The 17,072-nt window shown below is 32.0% G+C and overlaps 1 protein-coding gene across 1 annotated transcript; it reads right to left on the bottom strand.

Annotated features, from left to right (window-relative positions):
* Positions 1–2,926: 2,926 nt before the first annotated feature.
* LOC115891368 lies at positions 2,927–5,604 on the bottom strand. Its single transcript, XM_030911819.1, has 3 exons — positions 5,577–5,604; positions 4,546–4,701; positions 2,927–3,711 (listed from the first exon to the last, which is right to left on the bottom strand). Exons 1-3 carry the CDS (start codon positions 5,602–5,604, stop codon positions 2,927–2,929), a joined length of 969 nt encoding a protein of 322 aa, XP_030767679.1.
* Positions 5,605–17,072: the final 11,468 nt, after the last annotated feature.

Genomic DNA, 17,072 nt, shown 5'->3' on the forward strand with positions numbered 1-17,072 from the left:
AAACTATTCACTAAATAATTATTTAACAGAACTTGCAAGAACTTATATCAGCACAAGGCTTGATCCAAAAGCGTGTCTGCACACAAAGACGGATCGTTCTAGAAGAAAGAATCATGGATGAACACCGGACAAAAGGGCAGTAAAAAAACACAGCAAATCAATGTTGCCAATAAACCAAATAACATACTCCCTAAGAGCAAAACATGAAATACGTAAAATATAAAAAAACAATAAATCGAAAGTATTGAAAGTAAACGGAAATCGAAGAATGAAATCGAAAGTACTACAGGAAAATAATATTACGCAACCAAAATACAATGTAAACAATCAAAAAGTCACCATCATATATAAATGTCATATATAACTGTCAATCAAACCCTATAATTCGGTAACTAATGCTAATATGCTCGATATTTACGTTGCCGGAGAATAAGAAATTACAAAATAACCTCAAATATTGTTCGGCTGTAAACACATCGCTGTCAAAACATTACTCAAGCTAATTTTAATAAAATTACGATTTTGCAAGCCTTTAAGAGACTAAATATCAGCCACACATCGTAAGTAATATATTTAAAAGTACCTATTAATAATTACTAAACGTTTTATTTACTTTTAGTTTATGATGTTCAACAATTGAATGTGCTACACTGATATCAACACTTGTTCGATTCAAAATAAAGTTAAATGCGTATTATAATCATGGGAGAAACTATAGAATTTTTATAATAATGATACATTCCAAGGAATTTGTGTAAAATATGATAATATAAACCAAATTTAACTTGTTGAAATAGAAGGCATCGTATTTAGCTTCGAAAAACTATAAAGCAGTACGAGACAGAGAAATTTACAGCGAAATTAGATCCTTTTTTATGTTGTTAAAAGAAAAAGTGTAAGGCAACAGTAATTAAACATATTTTAGCCTAGAAATTATATTATTTACCAATTTGTTTTTAGATTTTAAAGAAATGGCGAATATTCCAGGTTTGATAAAACAATAAACTAAATTCAAGAAATGTCTCTAAATTTACAATATTGAGCCCAAAATAAATAAAATTAGAAAAGAAATGTATGAGAATATAAATCCCGTAACAACGTTTATAAAGCAAACTACCCTTTATTTTGAACAAGGAATCACCCCCTAAAGTTTTTCGCATTTGTTTTGAAACAACCTGTGTATATATATATATATATATATATATATATATATATATATATATATATATATATATATATATATATATATATATATATATATATATATATATATATATATATATATATATATATATATATATATATATATATATATATATATTTTGTTTCTTTTGACCTGTATACTATATATTTTTTTGTTTTCACTCTTGGCTTTAGGTCGTTGGGGTTGCAAAGATGTTTCTAGATTTTGTTCATTATTTTTTTATTTTGTGACGACGTTTCGACAGTATATGTCTTTTTCAAGCCTCTTTAAGTACATAAAAAACAGTCAGTTAAAATCAATAAGATAAAATGTCAAACTAAAAGGTCTTACCTTGAACGTAGATTCTTACAGAGTTAAAATTTGTTAAACTGGACAACACAAAAAAGTTATTTTCTTTTAATGTATTTTTTGCTTTTTTTATTGCAGCATCTCTATATTCTGGGTCGGATAGACGAATTGATCTGTCCGCCAAGCCAATTATCACCGATCTTTTTGGTTAGCTGGAAGGTTAGATAAAAAATTGAGATATCTTCAGGACCAAGTTTTCTTTGTATACCATTCGGTTTTTATGGTTTGATTGGTATGATGTAAAGTAATATCTAAGAAGTTAATTTTTTTATCGTTCTCTATTTCTGACGTAAATTGAATATGTTTATTATAGGCATTAAATTTTTCTTCTATATACCTAATTTTTTCTTTTGGTATAGCTGTTAGACAGTCATCAACATACCGTTAAAAAGGGTATTTCAAAATCGATATCAGATAGAACTTTAATCTCCAAGTGTTCCATAACCATTTGCGCTGCAACACTAGAAATCGACGCCCCCATTGCACAACCCTCAATCTGCTTATAAATTTGGTCTTTATACATAAAGTAAGTTGAGTTAAGCGTAAGTTCAGTAGCTTCAATAAATTCGTTCATCGGGATATCAGTGTATTGCTTAATTTCGTCCCATTTTTCTTCGATTACCTTTGTTACTAATTTAATTGGGATACTGGTATATAGGGAAATTACATCTAAAGATACTTGTTACGGGCGAGAATTAAGGGGCTCAGTTCATTAGGGTGAGTTAATGTATCAGGACTGTGGGCACTCACCTTTATTCCCGTTCTGGACTCGGATGTTATTGGGAGCAGGATCATCCCAATTTATACCTAACTTCCACAAATCTTGTATAATCAGTTTTAGGTGAAGAGTGAGAGGAACTAACATGCCACAAGGATCGAATATGCTTGCGAGTTGTGAAAGAATATTGCGTTTGTTACAGATTTTGTTTGTCAAGGACAAGGCTGGTGAATCAAAGAAAAATTCATCTGTAGAGGGATTCCAGTTTAGTCCTAGAACTTTAGAGGAAGAAAGAGAATTTATATTTAAAGAGAGAGAAGAATCCATTTTGCATTCATTTGGAGATAACTGAGAAAGAAAATCTGAGCTATTCTAAGTCCATTTTCTAAGTTCAAAACCGCTGTGTTTGAGTATAAAAATGAGATCGCGTTGAATTTTTATAGCAAGAGAAAGAGAATCGCAACCAGATATAATATCATCGACATACGTCTCCATATCTAAAATCTTTGATGCTTCGGGATATTTTACTAAATTTTCTAAAGCAATTTGTTTTATAACTCGAATGGCTAAAAATGGGCTACAGCTTAAACCAAAAGTAACACGAGTAAGTTTGTATTCTTGAATGGGCTCATTAGGGTAAAATCGCCATAAAAATTTTAGGTATTAAGTATGATTTTCATTAACAAGAATTTGACTAAACATTTGTTAATATCGCTAGCAAATACAATCAAATGAGATCTAAATCGAAGTAAAATAGATAAAATATCTGACTGTAATTTTGGCCCAGTTAAGAGAGTGTCATTCAAAGATTTATTTGTGTAATCTCGAGCGGAAGCATCAAAGACAACTCTAAGTTTGGTCGTGAGACTATCTGGTCGGATTACGCAATGATGAGGCAGATAATAAGAATGAGCGTTGGGAGAAGGATTTTGCACGGCAATCATATATTGAGAATCTAAATATTCACGCATGTAATTAGAATATTGAGAATACAATTGGGGGTTTCGAAGCAATCGTTTTTCGAGCGAGAAAAATCTACGAAGGGCGACATCTCTAGAACCTTCAAAGATCGGTTCCAAAGTTTTAAATGGTAAAGATACTTTATAACGTCCAGAAAGAGTGCGTGAAAATGTTTTACAAAAGTGTTCTTCGGCAAGCTTTTCATCTGAAGAAAGCGTCGAGGATTGTGGAACGTCCTCTAACTCCCAGAATCTTTGAAGTGATTGATCCAAGGAAGCATAAGAGGTAAGAAAGTATGAGTTTACAGAGAGCGAAACACTAGATGTTTTAACTCTTCCTGTAATTATCCATCCAAATATAGTTTCTAAAGCGACGGGTTGATCTGGATCTGAGAGGAGTTTGTTTCCTGTTATCAAGAAACCATAAATATCTGCACCCAAATGTATATCTACGGGTTTAGAGAGGTGAAAGTTGGGATCAGCTAAGGGCAATTGAGAAAACTATGAGAACTGTTCAACGGGAAGAGAATTAATCGGTAAATTATCACTAATTTCATTTAATATGATAAACTCCAAGGAGTAGACCGGTTCAGACTTTCCAACAGGTATAATGTTGCATCTAACACCGTGAGAACCTTTAGAAATACTTTTCCCCATGCCACACAACTGGACGGGAAAGAAAAATTTAGATAAACCTAATTTATTAAAACAAGATTTTGAAATAAAGTGACTTTCACTTCCACTGTCAATTACAGCGCGTATTACATGAAAATTACCCCACGCATCTTGAACATTGATTAATGCTGTAGAAAGAAGAGCTTTATTCTTATGTTAGATACTTCACTTTAGATGAGAGTCTAACATGACGCCTAAGTACTTTATTTTAGACTTGGATTTTATTGAGATAGTAGTAGTTGCGTTTATTTGAATGAAGATTTCATTATACTCTGGAAGGGAGTCGCGGTAACACCCATAGGGCATGAAATATGTTTTCTCAAAGTTAACGGCAAGGATATGGTTACTGTACCATTGAAAAAATTTTTGAAGATCAATTTCGACAATTCTTTTAAGTGTTTTTCAACTTTTTCCTCTGTAGATTATTGCGGAATCATCAGCAAAACATACTAGTTCCCCAGAAGAGTTGATGTTGAACACATTATTTATATAAAGTATAAACAATATCGGACCCAAAACGGTCCCCTGTGGAAACCCGTATTCAACCTCAGTCTCTGCACTTGTAGTTTCACCAATTTTTACGCTTTGGGTGCGGTCACATAAATAACTTTTAAACACTTTGAGAGCTGTGCCTCGTATACCAGAATTCTCAAGGATTTCTATTAATTTTCCATGATCCACCGTGTCGAATGCCTTGACCAAATCGACAAAAACGGACAATACTTTTTCTCCACTATCTAATGAATCATTAATAGTTCTTGTGAGTTTGACCAAGGCATCTTCAGCCGAATGATTATCTTGAAACCCAAATTGATTTTTATATAAAACATTATGTTTTTTTAAAAAATTCAAAAGCCTTTTTTTATTATTTTTTCTACAATTTTGCTGGTACTGTTAAGTAATGAAATTGGCCTATAGTTTGAAGGTAAAGTCTTATTTCCAGCTTTGTATCGGAAAGTAAAGTTTAATAATTGCTTTTTTTGAGTTTTGGAAAAGTTCCGGTTTCAAAACATGTGTTAATTATGTGGGCAAGTGGTGCTGATATAAAATCTTTTAGTTCTTTGAATGTTTTGCTTTTGATTCCATCAATTCCAGGGGTTTTGCCATTTTTTAAAGATATTATTGTTTGTATTACTTCATTAGTATTTGTTGGCGTTAAAAATAGGCTGTGCACATTTATAGGTGTGGGGTATATTAGGTTATTGTTTGAAGTTATATTTTCTGCCATAGTTTTTCCGACGCTACTAAAATACTTATTAAAGCATTCTGCTATGTCGGATTCTTTTAATATAATTTGATCTTCTTTTCTAATTTCGCAAAATGTATCTTTTTTTGTTTGGTCTTTATTAAGAATATTATTTTACATTTTTCCATAATTTGTCGGGTTTTTCAAGATTTTTGTCCATTTTGAATTTGTAGTACCTAATGTAAGCTTCATCAAGAATTTTATTTAGATTATTTCTATATTCTTTATATTGGCGCGCAAAATGTGGATTATTAGGATGTTTTTTGATTTATTTAGTAGTTCATATTTGTTGTTTATTGATTTAAGCAAGGCGGGCGTAATCCAAGGGTTTTTATTGACATTTTTGCTGTTAAATTTTTTTATTGTTGTTGCAGATTTTATATGATATTGTAATGTTTTTATGAATTTTTCTGTAGCTGTATTTACGTCTATTTCTTTGTGTAAACCTTCCCATGTTTCATGTGTTACATAACCCTTTCCCATGAAGATCATATGAAAAAGACTTTAATTCTGTTTTCGCTGAGACAAGCATTATTGTTAACTTCGTTAATTCTCATTGTATTTGTATTCAGTTAGAGCTTTGTTGTCGAGCTGTAAACACGTATTTCTCCACTTGTTAAATTAAATTTATAAATAAATCTTTTTTTAAAAACGGGTTGTTTGAATCCAATAAGTTAAGTGGCGCAGTCGGTAGGATTGTCGAAAACGTTTTGCATCGAGCATCGTTGTTCAATTTCAATTGATTAATCGGCAATCGAACAAGTGATCGATAACTTTATTGTACGTACAGACATTTTACTATCCATCGAGGAAGTGTACAAGACCAGTGAGGGGATCAATCACGGGAATAGGAACCAAAATTGTCCTATTTCACAGAGATCGATAGGTTTTGAGAAGGACCCACATCGCCTGATCATCCATTGTTCTCTATAGACGGAATGAAGAACAACTTGGCATTTCTTATGTAAGTAGTGCAATTCTTAAGCTATATATGTCAGTGGAAGATATTTTAAATTCTTTAGAAAGATTAAATTTAACGCCTTCGGCAAACTCTAACTCAGATTTAAATATAAGTAATCAAACTAATACACCTAATATTAATTTAGAAAAAATCAATCACATTAAAAGAATGTCTCAATTCAAACCAGAATACCTTAATTTTGTACCTGTTTTCAACGGTAATCCAAGTGAATTGAATAGGTTTTTAGCTATATGCAAGTCATTGATTGATACTTTCTATGATATTGCTAATCCTCAATGTTTTCAAAATATTTATTTGCTAAATAGTTTGATAGGTAAACTTAGTGGTAATGCTAAATTGATTGTCAATGTGCAGAATGTCACAAATTGGGATCAATTAAAAGATGTTTTGTATCGAAACTTCGCCGACAGACGCGACGAAGCTTGCTTAAATCGGGATTTAGTAATGTTGAGACAGAATCCGAACGAATCTGCTCAAGATTTCTATGATAGATGTTTAGAAATATTAAATTTATTATGTAGTTACGTAGACGCACACGAAACTACATTAGCCGCTTCTACTAAGCGCGATTTATATAAAAAATTAGCTCTTAAGACTTTCTTATCGGGACTTAGGGAACCCTTACTGACTTAAGATCTTACTGAGGCAATTCAATTAGTTCTTGAAGAAAATAATATTAAATATCTTCAGGGAAATAGTTTCTCACAAAATAAACCTCAAAATTTTAAACAAAGTCAGCAAAACTCTAAACCACAACAACATTTTAATAATTTTGGACCTAATTTTAATATTCAGCCTAGACATAATTTTGATAATTTTAATCAACAACCACATAATTTTAATCCTAAACCATTCCCGTCACAGCCAATTAATATCAGACCCAATCCTAATTATGTACCTCCTAGACAGTTCACAAACGCAGAAGTTTTTGGCCAGCAAAATAGAAATGTATTTAAACCCGATCCATCGAAACCTCTACCAAAACCGACACCGATGAGTATCTCTACTCATCAAACGTATAAACCAAATTTTGGGCCAACTAAATCTAATTTCTTTAAATCATCAGGACCACGTAATTTTATATCAGAAGAACTTTTTAATACACAGTGTTCATCAGTAAATAATTCGAGTGAGTTAACTGATCAAAGTAATTATGAATATTCTGATCAATATGATTACCAAAACTTCGATCAACCAGAGTATGATTACGAGGGACATTAAGAAACTACCGAATCGAATGACGAAAATTTTACGGAAGCTCCTCCTACAACAGAACCAGAATAGAACCAGAAATTATTTCTTTAAATGCATCTAGTTCTAGTGAACTATCTTATATTATTTTTCCCGAATTTGACATTAAAATTTTAATCGATAGTGGCTCTACAAAATCATTTATAGATCCTGACATTGCAGAAAAGTATTTTCCAAATTTAATTAAAAACGATCCATTTATTGTTTCTACAGTTTTCCAAAAATCAGCACACAAGTACAGTGCAACAATACCACCTTCTAAAATTTTTAATATGCCTAACCAGATTCCTTTAAAATTTTTTCTTTTTAAATTTCACAATACATTTCACGGACTTTTAGGTTTAGATAACTTAAAACTATTACAAGCACAATTAGATTTTTCAAACGGATTTTTAATAACACCCTATACCAAAATTAAATTAAAATATTATAACACAAATAATAATTTAAATTTAATAACAATTTTCCCACGTTCTGAACAGGTTATAAAAGTAAAAACTTCGATTAGAAATGGAGAAATTATACTCCCACATCAGAAAATACATAACTGTGAAATTCCAGAATGCCTAACTTTAGCAAAAAATGGTGAAGCTATAACGACAATTTTAAATAATACTACACAAAAATTAACATTAGATTTTTCGAAACCTATTAACGTAGAAAAATTTAATCATAAAGATAGACAACAAATTATGTTAAACAATTTTGATGATTCTGAAAAACAAAATCTCGATCTTTCTAAATTACGAGTTAACCATTTAAACAGCGAAGAAAGGCATAGTATTTTAAAAATTTGTAAGGAATTTTCTGATCTTTTCTATAATGAACACCAACCTTTGACCTTTTCAAGTAAGATTAAACATAGGATAAAAACATCTGATGAAGTTCCCGTCTACACTAAATCGTACAGATATCCTTTTATACACCGAAAAGAGGTAACTGAACAGATGAAGAAGATGTTGGAACAAAATATAATAAGACCAAGCAATTCTCCCTGGTCTTCACCAATTTGGGTAGTCCCAAAAAAGCTTGATGCTTCTGGGAAGCAAAAATGACGAGTGGTGGTGGACTATAGGAAGCTTAATGAAAAAACCATCAACGACAAATACCCTTTGCCAAACATAACGGATTTACTGGACAAGTTAGGAAGGTGCCAGTACTTTACAACGTTCGACTTGGCGAGTGGTTTTCATCAAATTGAGATGGAAGTTGAGGACATTCAGAAAACCGCCTTCAACACCGAACATGGTCATTACGAATACCCTTTGAATGCCCTTTGGACTTAAGGACGCGCCAGCGACATTCAAACGTGTAATGGACAACATTTTACGGGGCATACAAAACGAGAAATGTTTAACTTATCTAGATGATATAATTGTATTTTCAACATCTTTACAGGAACATTTAGATAGCTTAAAGTGTGTATTTAAAAGACTAAGAGAGTCCAACTTTAAGATTCAATTGGACAAGTCGGAATTTCTCAAAAAGGAAGTAGCGTATTTGGGTCACATCGTGACACCCGATGGTGTTAAGCCCAACCCCGATAAAATCAAAGCCCTAAAGAAATTTCCAATTCCAAGAACAACAAAAGAGCTGAAGGTTCGTAAAGGACTTCGCTAAACTTTCTAAGCCGCTAACGAAGTGTTTAAAGAAAGGTGCAAAAATTGTACATAACGAAGAATTTCTATCATGCTTCGAAGCCTGTAAGAATGTACTTATTAATGAACCAATACTCCAGTATCCAGATTTTTCAAGACCTTTTAACCTGACAACGGACGCTAGTAACGTAGCAATTGGAGCAGTACTTTCCCAAGGTACAATTGGTCAAGATCTACCAGTGGCGTACGCATCAAGAACGCTTAATGAGTCCGAACAGAATTATTCTGTTATCGAAAAGGAGTTGTTAGCAATTGTGTGGGCGACTAAATATTTTAGGCCTTACCTTTATGGACGACAATTTAACATCATTACGGACCACAAACCACTACAGTGGCTATTTTCGTTAAAAGATCCAAATTCAAAATTATTGCGTTGGAGGATAGAGTTGGAAGAATACGACTATAAAATATTTTACAAGAAGGGAAAACTTAACACAAATGCAGATGCACTTTCCCGTGTAGAAATTCATACAAAAGAAACCGAATTTTGGGAACAATTAGACGATATTATTAGTGAATATGACCAAACGAAAAGAGGCTTATTTGACAAACCAACGACGTCCCAACAGATAGAACCACCAATAGACTTGTATACCGATACTCTGCAAGATGTACCAGTACACGAAGATATTGTAGACAATACCGATAACGCATCTATGTAAGTACAACCAGATATCGAGAACGAACTAGCAAACAATCAAGAAGAGAACGATGACGTCAACACAATCCATTCAAACGACGAACAAGATCCTATTGTAGGAATTCCAATTTGTGAATCACCTGTAAATTTTGGCGCAAATCAAATAATTATTAGTGAAGTGTTACACTCTCGTACAAAACCTAAAATTAATTTTTTTTTCGAGAAAAAACGTATATTTCTTGTTCAGCTCTCAAAAGATAATTTTGAAAACGATATACTAAAATTTGTTAAAGAATTTGTCTTACCCGAAAAAATGTATTATTTGTATTTCGAAAATCCAAATAATTGAATTTGAACCCTTTTGTAAAGTAATAAAGTAAGTAATAAATTAAAAAGTAAAGAAAAAAGTTATTAAAGTAAGTTATTAAATTATAAGTAAGTAAAAAATTTTAAATGGCCTTCTATACAATTTAAACGATGTACGATTAAGCTTATTGATGTTGTAACTAAAAATGATATACAGGATGTCATAAAAAATTATCACGAAGGAAAAAGTAATCACAGAGGCATAGACGAGACAGAACAAAAAATTAAATCAAAATACTATTGGCCGAATTTAAAAAGCTCTATACAAAGTTACATTAATGATTGTGAAATATGTCAACTTAGTAAATATGAGAGAAACCCTGTAAAAATCCCTATAAACATAACCCCAACACCAACCAAACCTTTCCAAATTGTACACCTAGATACCTATACTTATGAGAAAACCAAATTTTTAACTATAATAGACAGTTTTTCGAAATATGCGCAAGCGTATTATCTAAACTCTTTGACAGCTAGTGATATTGTTAATAATCTATTAATATATTTTTCACATCATGGGATTCCATCGCAAATTATATTAGATAACGGTACAGAGTTCAAAAATTCAGTCGTTACAGAGTTATTTGAATTGCATAAGATAAAAACACATTTCTGCTCTCCAAACCACCCACAATCGAACGGTATGGTTGAAAGACTACACTCTACTCTTTCTGAACATATTCGGTTATTAAATAACAAAGGTTTTCAAACAACACCTGTAAGCCAGAAAATCACTTACGCAATTTTAGCATACAATCATACAATACATTCGGTAACAAATTTAAAACCAATTGACATCATAAACGGTCATGTTTCTTCCGATGATCCATTTGACATCGATATTAATAAAATTTTAATTACCGATTATATTGAAAGTCACAGAGAAAAATCGAAAATCTTATACTCTAAATTAAACGAAAAATTAATAAATCACAAAGAATCTGTCGCAAATAAAATTAATAAAGATCGCGATGACCCTGAATTATTATTCAAGGAAGGACAAAAAGCTTATCCTAAGAAATTTGTAAGACAGAAAAACTCTGACAAATTCCACAAACCAGTAAACTTAGACTCAGTTGATTTACCAAGAAAAACAGCAACAAGTAAAACACGTGGAAAAATACATTTAAGTAATTTAAAACGTCCTCTGAAACATAGATATAGTTTTAATAATTAGTTCTCATATTTATTTTCAGAATCATAACATCAGGACTTTGTCTCGGACAAGAAAAAATTCTCTTGAAACAGTTAAATGACAACCCCGGTATAATTCCGATAAAACTTGGAACGGCAAAATTACGGCAAAGCTCATTTACGCTGATTCATTATTATGACTTAAATCCTTTAATATTAGAAATAAATACACTTAATATAAAAAGTAATAATTTAACTTTGTTAATATACCAAAATAAAAATTATACATTTGATTCAATTAACTATTTAAATATTTTAAACGTTTTACAAGAGCGAGTAAATTCAGAAATAAATCAGATCATACCACGATCTGATAGAATAAAGCGAGGCTTAATAAATGCTTTAGGGTCAGTATTTAAAACTATCAGTGGAAATTTAGACGCATCCGATGGCGAAAGATACAACACATTAATAAATAATCTACAAACCAATCAAAAGAATTTGGCGGAAAATATTTTGAAACAAAATTCTTTATCGCTCAGAGTGATAAATAAATTTAATTCTACTGTTAAACAAATTTTACACAACGAAAAACTTTTGGAATTTAAAATCAATCAAATAGAACAAATAGTTCAAGGGGCAGTTTATAGAGAAAATTCGATGTTTATTAAAGACACACTCATTCAATTAATAAATATTTATGAAATTGTCGATAATGTTCTACAAGATATCGAAAATTCTATTGCTTTCTCTAAGTCACGAATATTTCATTCCAGTATTGTGAAAACTGAAGATCTATTCAATGAACTAATTAATATTCAAAATATTGTTGGAATCGATAAAATGCCGTTAAACGTTACATTTGAAAATATTCTCATATACGAAAAAATTATTGAAGTTGAGTGCTATATATTAAATAATAGAATTACATATTTATTAAAAATTCCATTAACCTTTAAAGAAAATTTTGATTATTTTCATCTTTATTCAGTACCAGTATTTGTAAAGAGTTTGTTTAAGGTTGTAATAGCTAAAAATAAATTTTTATTAAAAAACAAATTGCACTACACCTTTCAAACCAACAAATGCCATGATACCCGAGACCAGCTGTTTATCTGCGACGAGTCCGATGTACGAGAAGTCAAAGACCAGGATTCCTGTGCCGTACAGCTGTTAGATGAAATTCAAAACCTATCGCAGTGCCATCAAATTGAAGCACAAATTTCCCACTCATTCTCAAAACAATTAAGTTCATCGAATAACTGGATATACGTGACGCCCTTCGAAGAAATTATAAATTTGAAATGTCTTCAGCAAGAAGAAAGTGTACGCATAATTGGAACGTATTTATTAGAAATACCGTCGAACTGCCAAGTGAAAACAAACAGTGAACTGATAACCAATAGTCAAAAAATAATAAAATTTAAAACATAACCTTTTCTGTTTTCAGATTTTCACGAAAATACATTTTTTATACATTCGGTCAATCTTAGTGCCCATATAGACAATGTAAACCTGGACGAATTGTATAAATTAAAATCAGAAATAAAAGACAATAAACCACAATTAGTTTTCGAAAAAGTATCGGCAATTCCAAGTGCGTGGACAATCGGTATGTACGTTCTGCTTTTCATCGTCTGTATCTACGTTGCCTGGAAGAAATGGAAAACACCTACACCACAATAGAGGGATGTTCCACTAGAAGATGTTCGACTACCCTAGCCAAGCTGTGTATTCGAATCTTAGGGGGAAGGTGTTACACAACCCTTTACCATGAAGATCATATGAAAAAGACTTTAATTCTGTTTTCGCTGAGACAAGCATTATTGTTAACTTCGTTAATTCTCATTGTATTTGTATTCAGTTAGAGCTTTGTTGTCGAGCTGTAAACACGTATTTCTCCACTCGTTAAATTAAATTTATAAATAAATCTTTTTTTAAAAACCGGTTTTTTGAATCCAATAAGTTAACTCATGTGATACTAGTTCTTTTAATTTATTTTTGTTTATGTATGTTTTATCAAATTCATTTAGTTCTTTTTGATTTTTTTCATAGAAAGGGTTTTTGTATGGTATATGTATGGCTATCGGATAATGATCGGTTATTTTATTTTGGAATATAAATGAGTGTAATTGATCGGTTGGATTTTTCGATTTTATAAAGATATGATCTATGCAAGTTTTTGATTCGGGTCGTGTAATATCATTTACTGCAGATAAGAAACCATTTTCAACTAAACAGTTTTTGTACTCTTCTACAGTGTTTTCGTTATTAAAAAGGTCTAAGTTAATATCTCCTATCAACATGCAATGATTATTCTTTCTAAATCGATTTTTATTTCGCTCTAAATAATCTCCTAGATTTTGATTAAAATTATCGATGTTAGTTGAAGGCGACCTATACAGGTCCGGTAATAGGATATATAGGCATAGGAATTACATGCATTGAAATGAAACGCCTATAAAAAGTCTAAGCTTAAACAGAGATGGACAACAACTTCCCCGTTTCCACTTCCACTACGACTGTCGAGTTAGACAAACTCCAATAAGATAACAAATTTTGGAAATTCCGCCGCCTCCCAACCACCCATGATACCCATCCACCTGCCCTTTATCGCCATTATTTTATTCCCTTCCCGCGCCTCCGCAAAACGCCATCACGTCAGTCCATCACAGAGTTGTCAGGTCTACCGATTTCGTCTGTAAGCTACCGATCTACCGATTTAAACAAAAATCTAACGATATGTTCAACTGCGTCTTTAGTCTTTACAATAGAAGCACTTTTAAAAATCTGACATATATATTTGACTAAAAATTAAGCGACTACCGCGTTGGAATCTGTATAAGCTGACTTTATTATTGTTTATTAAATTTTGTTTAGTAATCATAGGTCATCGTCAGACTTGGTTGTAGAGTTACAAAGGTATTCCTACAAATCCTTATTACTCTTTATTAGGAGCGGTATTGGCGATATGCCCGAAGAAGTTGATATCTTTTGAAAAGATTTTGTTTCATTCATCTACTAAAGTTGAACCCATATTTTCCCCCAAAAAATATAAATAACAAACAAAATCTAAGTTAAGAAACAAACTGAATACGGATAAATATTTTAGTGCTTTTCCTGTCAAAAAATATATTAATATGAAAAAAGAGTTGAGAGTTGCTACAGCTTTCCTATTGAAATGAAATTAATTTTAGATATCACTGATCAAAATTTGTACAAAGTGACTGCTATCCCTACTTGTTATAGTTTTATTAATATATTAATATTGTTTTTATATATATATTATATCCAAAAGTGACTGCTATCCCTACTTGTTATAGTTTTTATTAATATATTAATATTGTTTAATTCAATATATTTTTTTTAATATTAAATAATATACCTCTTCCTCAACCCGGATTCATCCACTCCTGGATATAGGTCTCTCCTATCCTTTTCCATGTCTCCCTGTTTAGTGCTGTATTTAACCACCGTTTACCTGCCACTTCCCTAATGTCACGCAGGGACGTGCCCCTGCCCACGCAAGCTATGGCTTATCTCCCAAGACCATACTGGAGAAATCACTGTCCCATCCCATTCTCATATCCAAACCTCAAAATTTTCCAATCCAAAGCGTGGCCTTGAAATTGGCAAACCTCTAAACCACGAAATGTCGAACCTTAAAACAAAACTGCCCCAGGCGAGTAGAACGTATGATTCAGGATCTCGCACTGAATATAATATACCTAGCTATATCTAATTCTTGTTATATTTATTATATTTGTATTTTATTTGAGTGATCTAGTATTACGACACATATAGGAATGCTAATTTTGGACTTAAATATTATATTTTATTTTGTTTCTGTACTTTTGATTTTTGTTGAAGATCTACCGAGAATTTTGTTCTCGTATGAAATTATAATCTAACAAACCCGGCAACCCTGTTCGGCTACTCCTTTATAAAGTTTTTTCGGCCTAATTCCTTTGTCACCGCCGCCGCCCGGTCCGGTCGGTGTCGGGGCGACTGGAAGGAAGATCGTACAGTATTGCCATTTCATAGAATTACACTTGCTATTTTAGAAATGATTTCAAAGTTCTGCATGTTACTTTTTGTTTTAGAAAGAAGTTGTTATGTGCCTAGAGAAAACATTCTTAAAATTGTTTTGTACTTTATTTAATATTTCATTAAGTAGGCAACATAATGGGATTAGAAGATTCGGTGTTTAGGATAAGCCAACATAATTTTGATTTAACAGAATGGCAACACTGTCCGTCATGTTTCTATTTTTTCGATTCTATTCTATTAGTAGCCGGTAGCCCCCACACAAGCGTTTTAAAGACCCGCCCCCTCACGCATAGGCTCTCTCGTCGTATCACTTCTATGATCACTTCCCCTATACAATGGTAGGGAAAAGACACTTTATTCATCTCTGTTATACTGCAGTGTATTTTGCAGTCACACGTGTATAATCCCAGTACATTAAAATTTTCATTTTTTTGTTTTATTAGTAAGTTAATTATTTTTATGTTATCCAGAGAGTCAATATTAAATTCATATTGTAAATTGTCTTTAACGTATATGACAGTACCGTCGTGGCTGCTAACTTTCCTGTCATTATAGATGAGCTTATAGCCAGGGATATTCAACAATGAGGTATCATCCAGCACAAAGGTCTCAGTTAATATAATAATTTCAAAATTATTTTTTAAGGCTGTCAAATATACTTGTAATTCAGTGATATGTTTTTCAAGACTCCTTATATTTGTGTGGTAAACTGAAAATATTGAACTGTTTTTGTCTAAGAAGCTAGAGTATTCATTAAAGTTTTTAATTATTGTGCTCTTAACTTTGTCACTTCTAAAATCCCTTAATTCATCACAAAAAAAATGTCAATCTCAAGAGAAGGCTTATCTATAATAAATAATAATATAATTAATTCTTGAAAATTTCGTGAAAATTATAATTATTCAGAATTAAAAGAAAAGAAAATGTACCTAATTACTCATTTTTCGAAAATGTTCTTCCGCTTCTAAGAGTCTTATTTAGATTATGTTCTTCTGGTTTTTTGGCGACTCTTCTGATTTTCTTTTATTCTGTGCAGGGGGATTTGTCCTGTGACGATCCTCCTCCCAAGTGATATAAGTTATTTTATGATTGTTCCAGAATCGAAATAATATAACCAAAAGTACATTTACAGCCCACCAAATGCACCAAAGTAACAGTTTTACTGTCTCAATATTTGACTTACAAGCTATTAACACTCTTCCTCCGGTAGACAAGCACAACTGGTCCAATCTCCTGTCTGATCCATAGTCTATATAGGTAACAAGAAATAGTTCCGTAGACTGAATTTCAGGCTTAAGTCACGTTTCAGTCAAGACAATTATATCGAATAGACTTTCCCATACTGAAGCATAAAATTGAACTATTTTTGCAATAAGTCCGCGCACATTTGGTACGCCAGCAGTAAATTACTGATCAGCTGAATACCGGCACTGTTGGGCGATGTTAGTTTGAAGCTTCATTAACAATCTTAGGAACACCTCTAACATACTTGATTCTACTAGTACTGTCCCCTTCATCTCGAAGTTTCTTCAGTTCACCCTTCAATGACTTAAGATCTGCCAACTGCCGAGGTGTTTTATCGAAACTGAGAAATATTCCTTTATAACTTGAATCTTGTTTTAGCTTACTAGCGTTTTTTATAAAAGTTCTAACTTGATCCTCATTAGCCAATTGCACCTTAATCAGTCGATCTCGTTGCTCATTATACCTTCCAAGTCTGATAGAAACAATCTCGCTAGTATCTATTCCATTGTTAACCGTTTTAAGCATTTCCTGAACAGTTCTTTTATCTGCCTCCTTCTTGCTAGTTACGTTCAAATCTTGATCCACTACTTTAACCC

The sequence above is a fragment of the Sitophilus oryzae genome, unplaced genomic scaffold (genome assembly GCF_002938485.1).
Source record: "Sitophilus oryzae breed Bouriz unplaced genomic scaffold, Soryzae_2.0 scaffold_1179_pilon_pilon, whole genome shotgun sequence".
NCBI lineage: Eukaryota > Metazoa > Arthropoda > Insecta > Coleoptera > Curculionidae > Sitophilus > Sitophilus oryzae.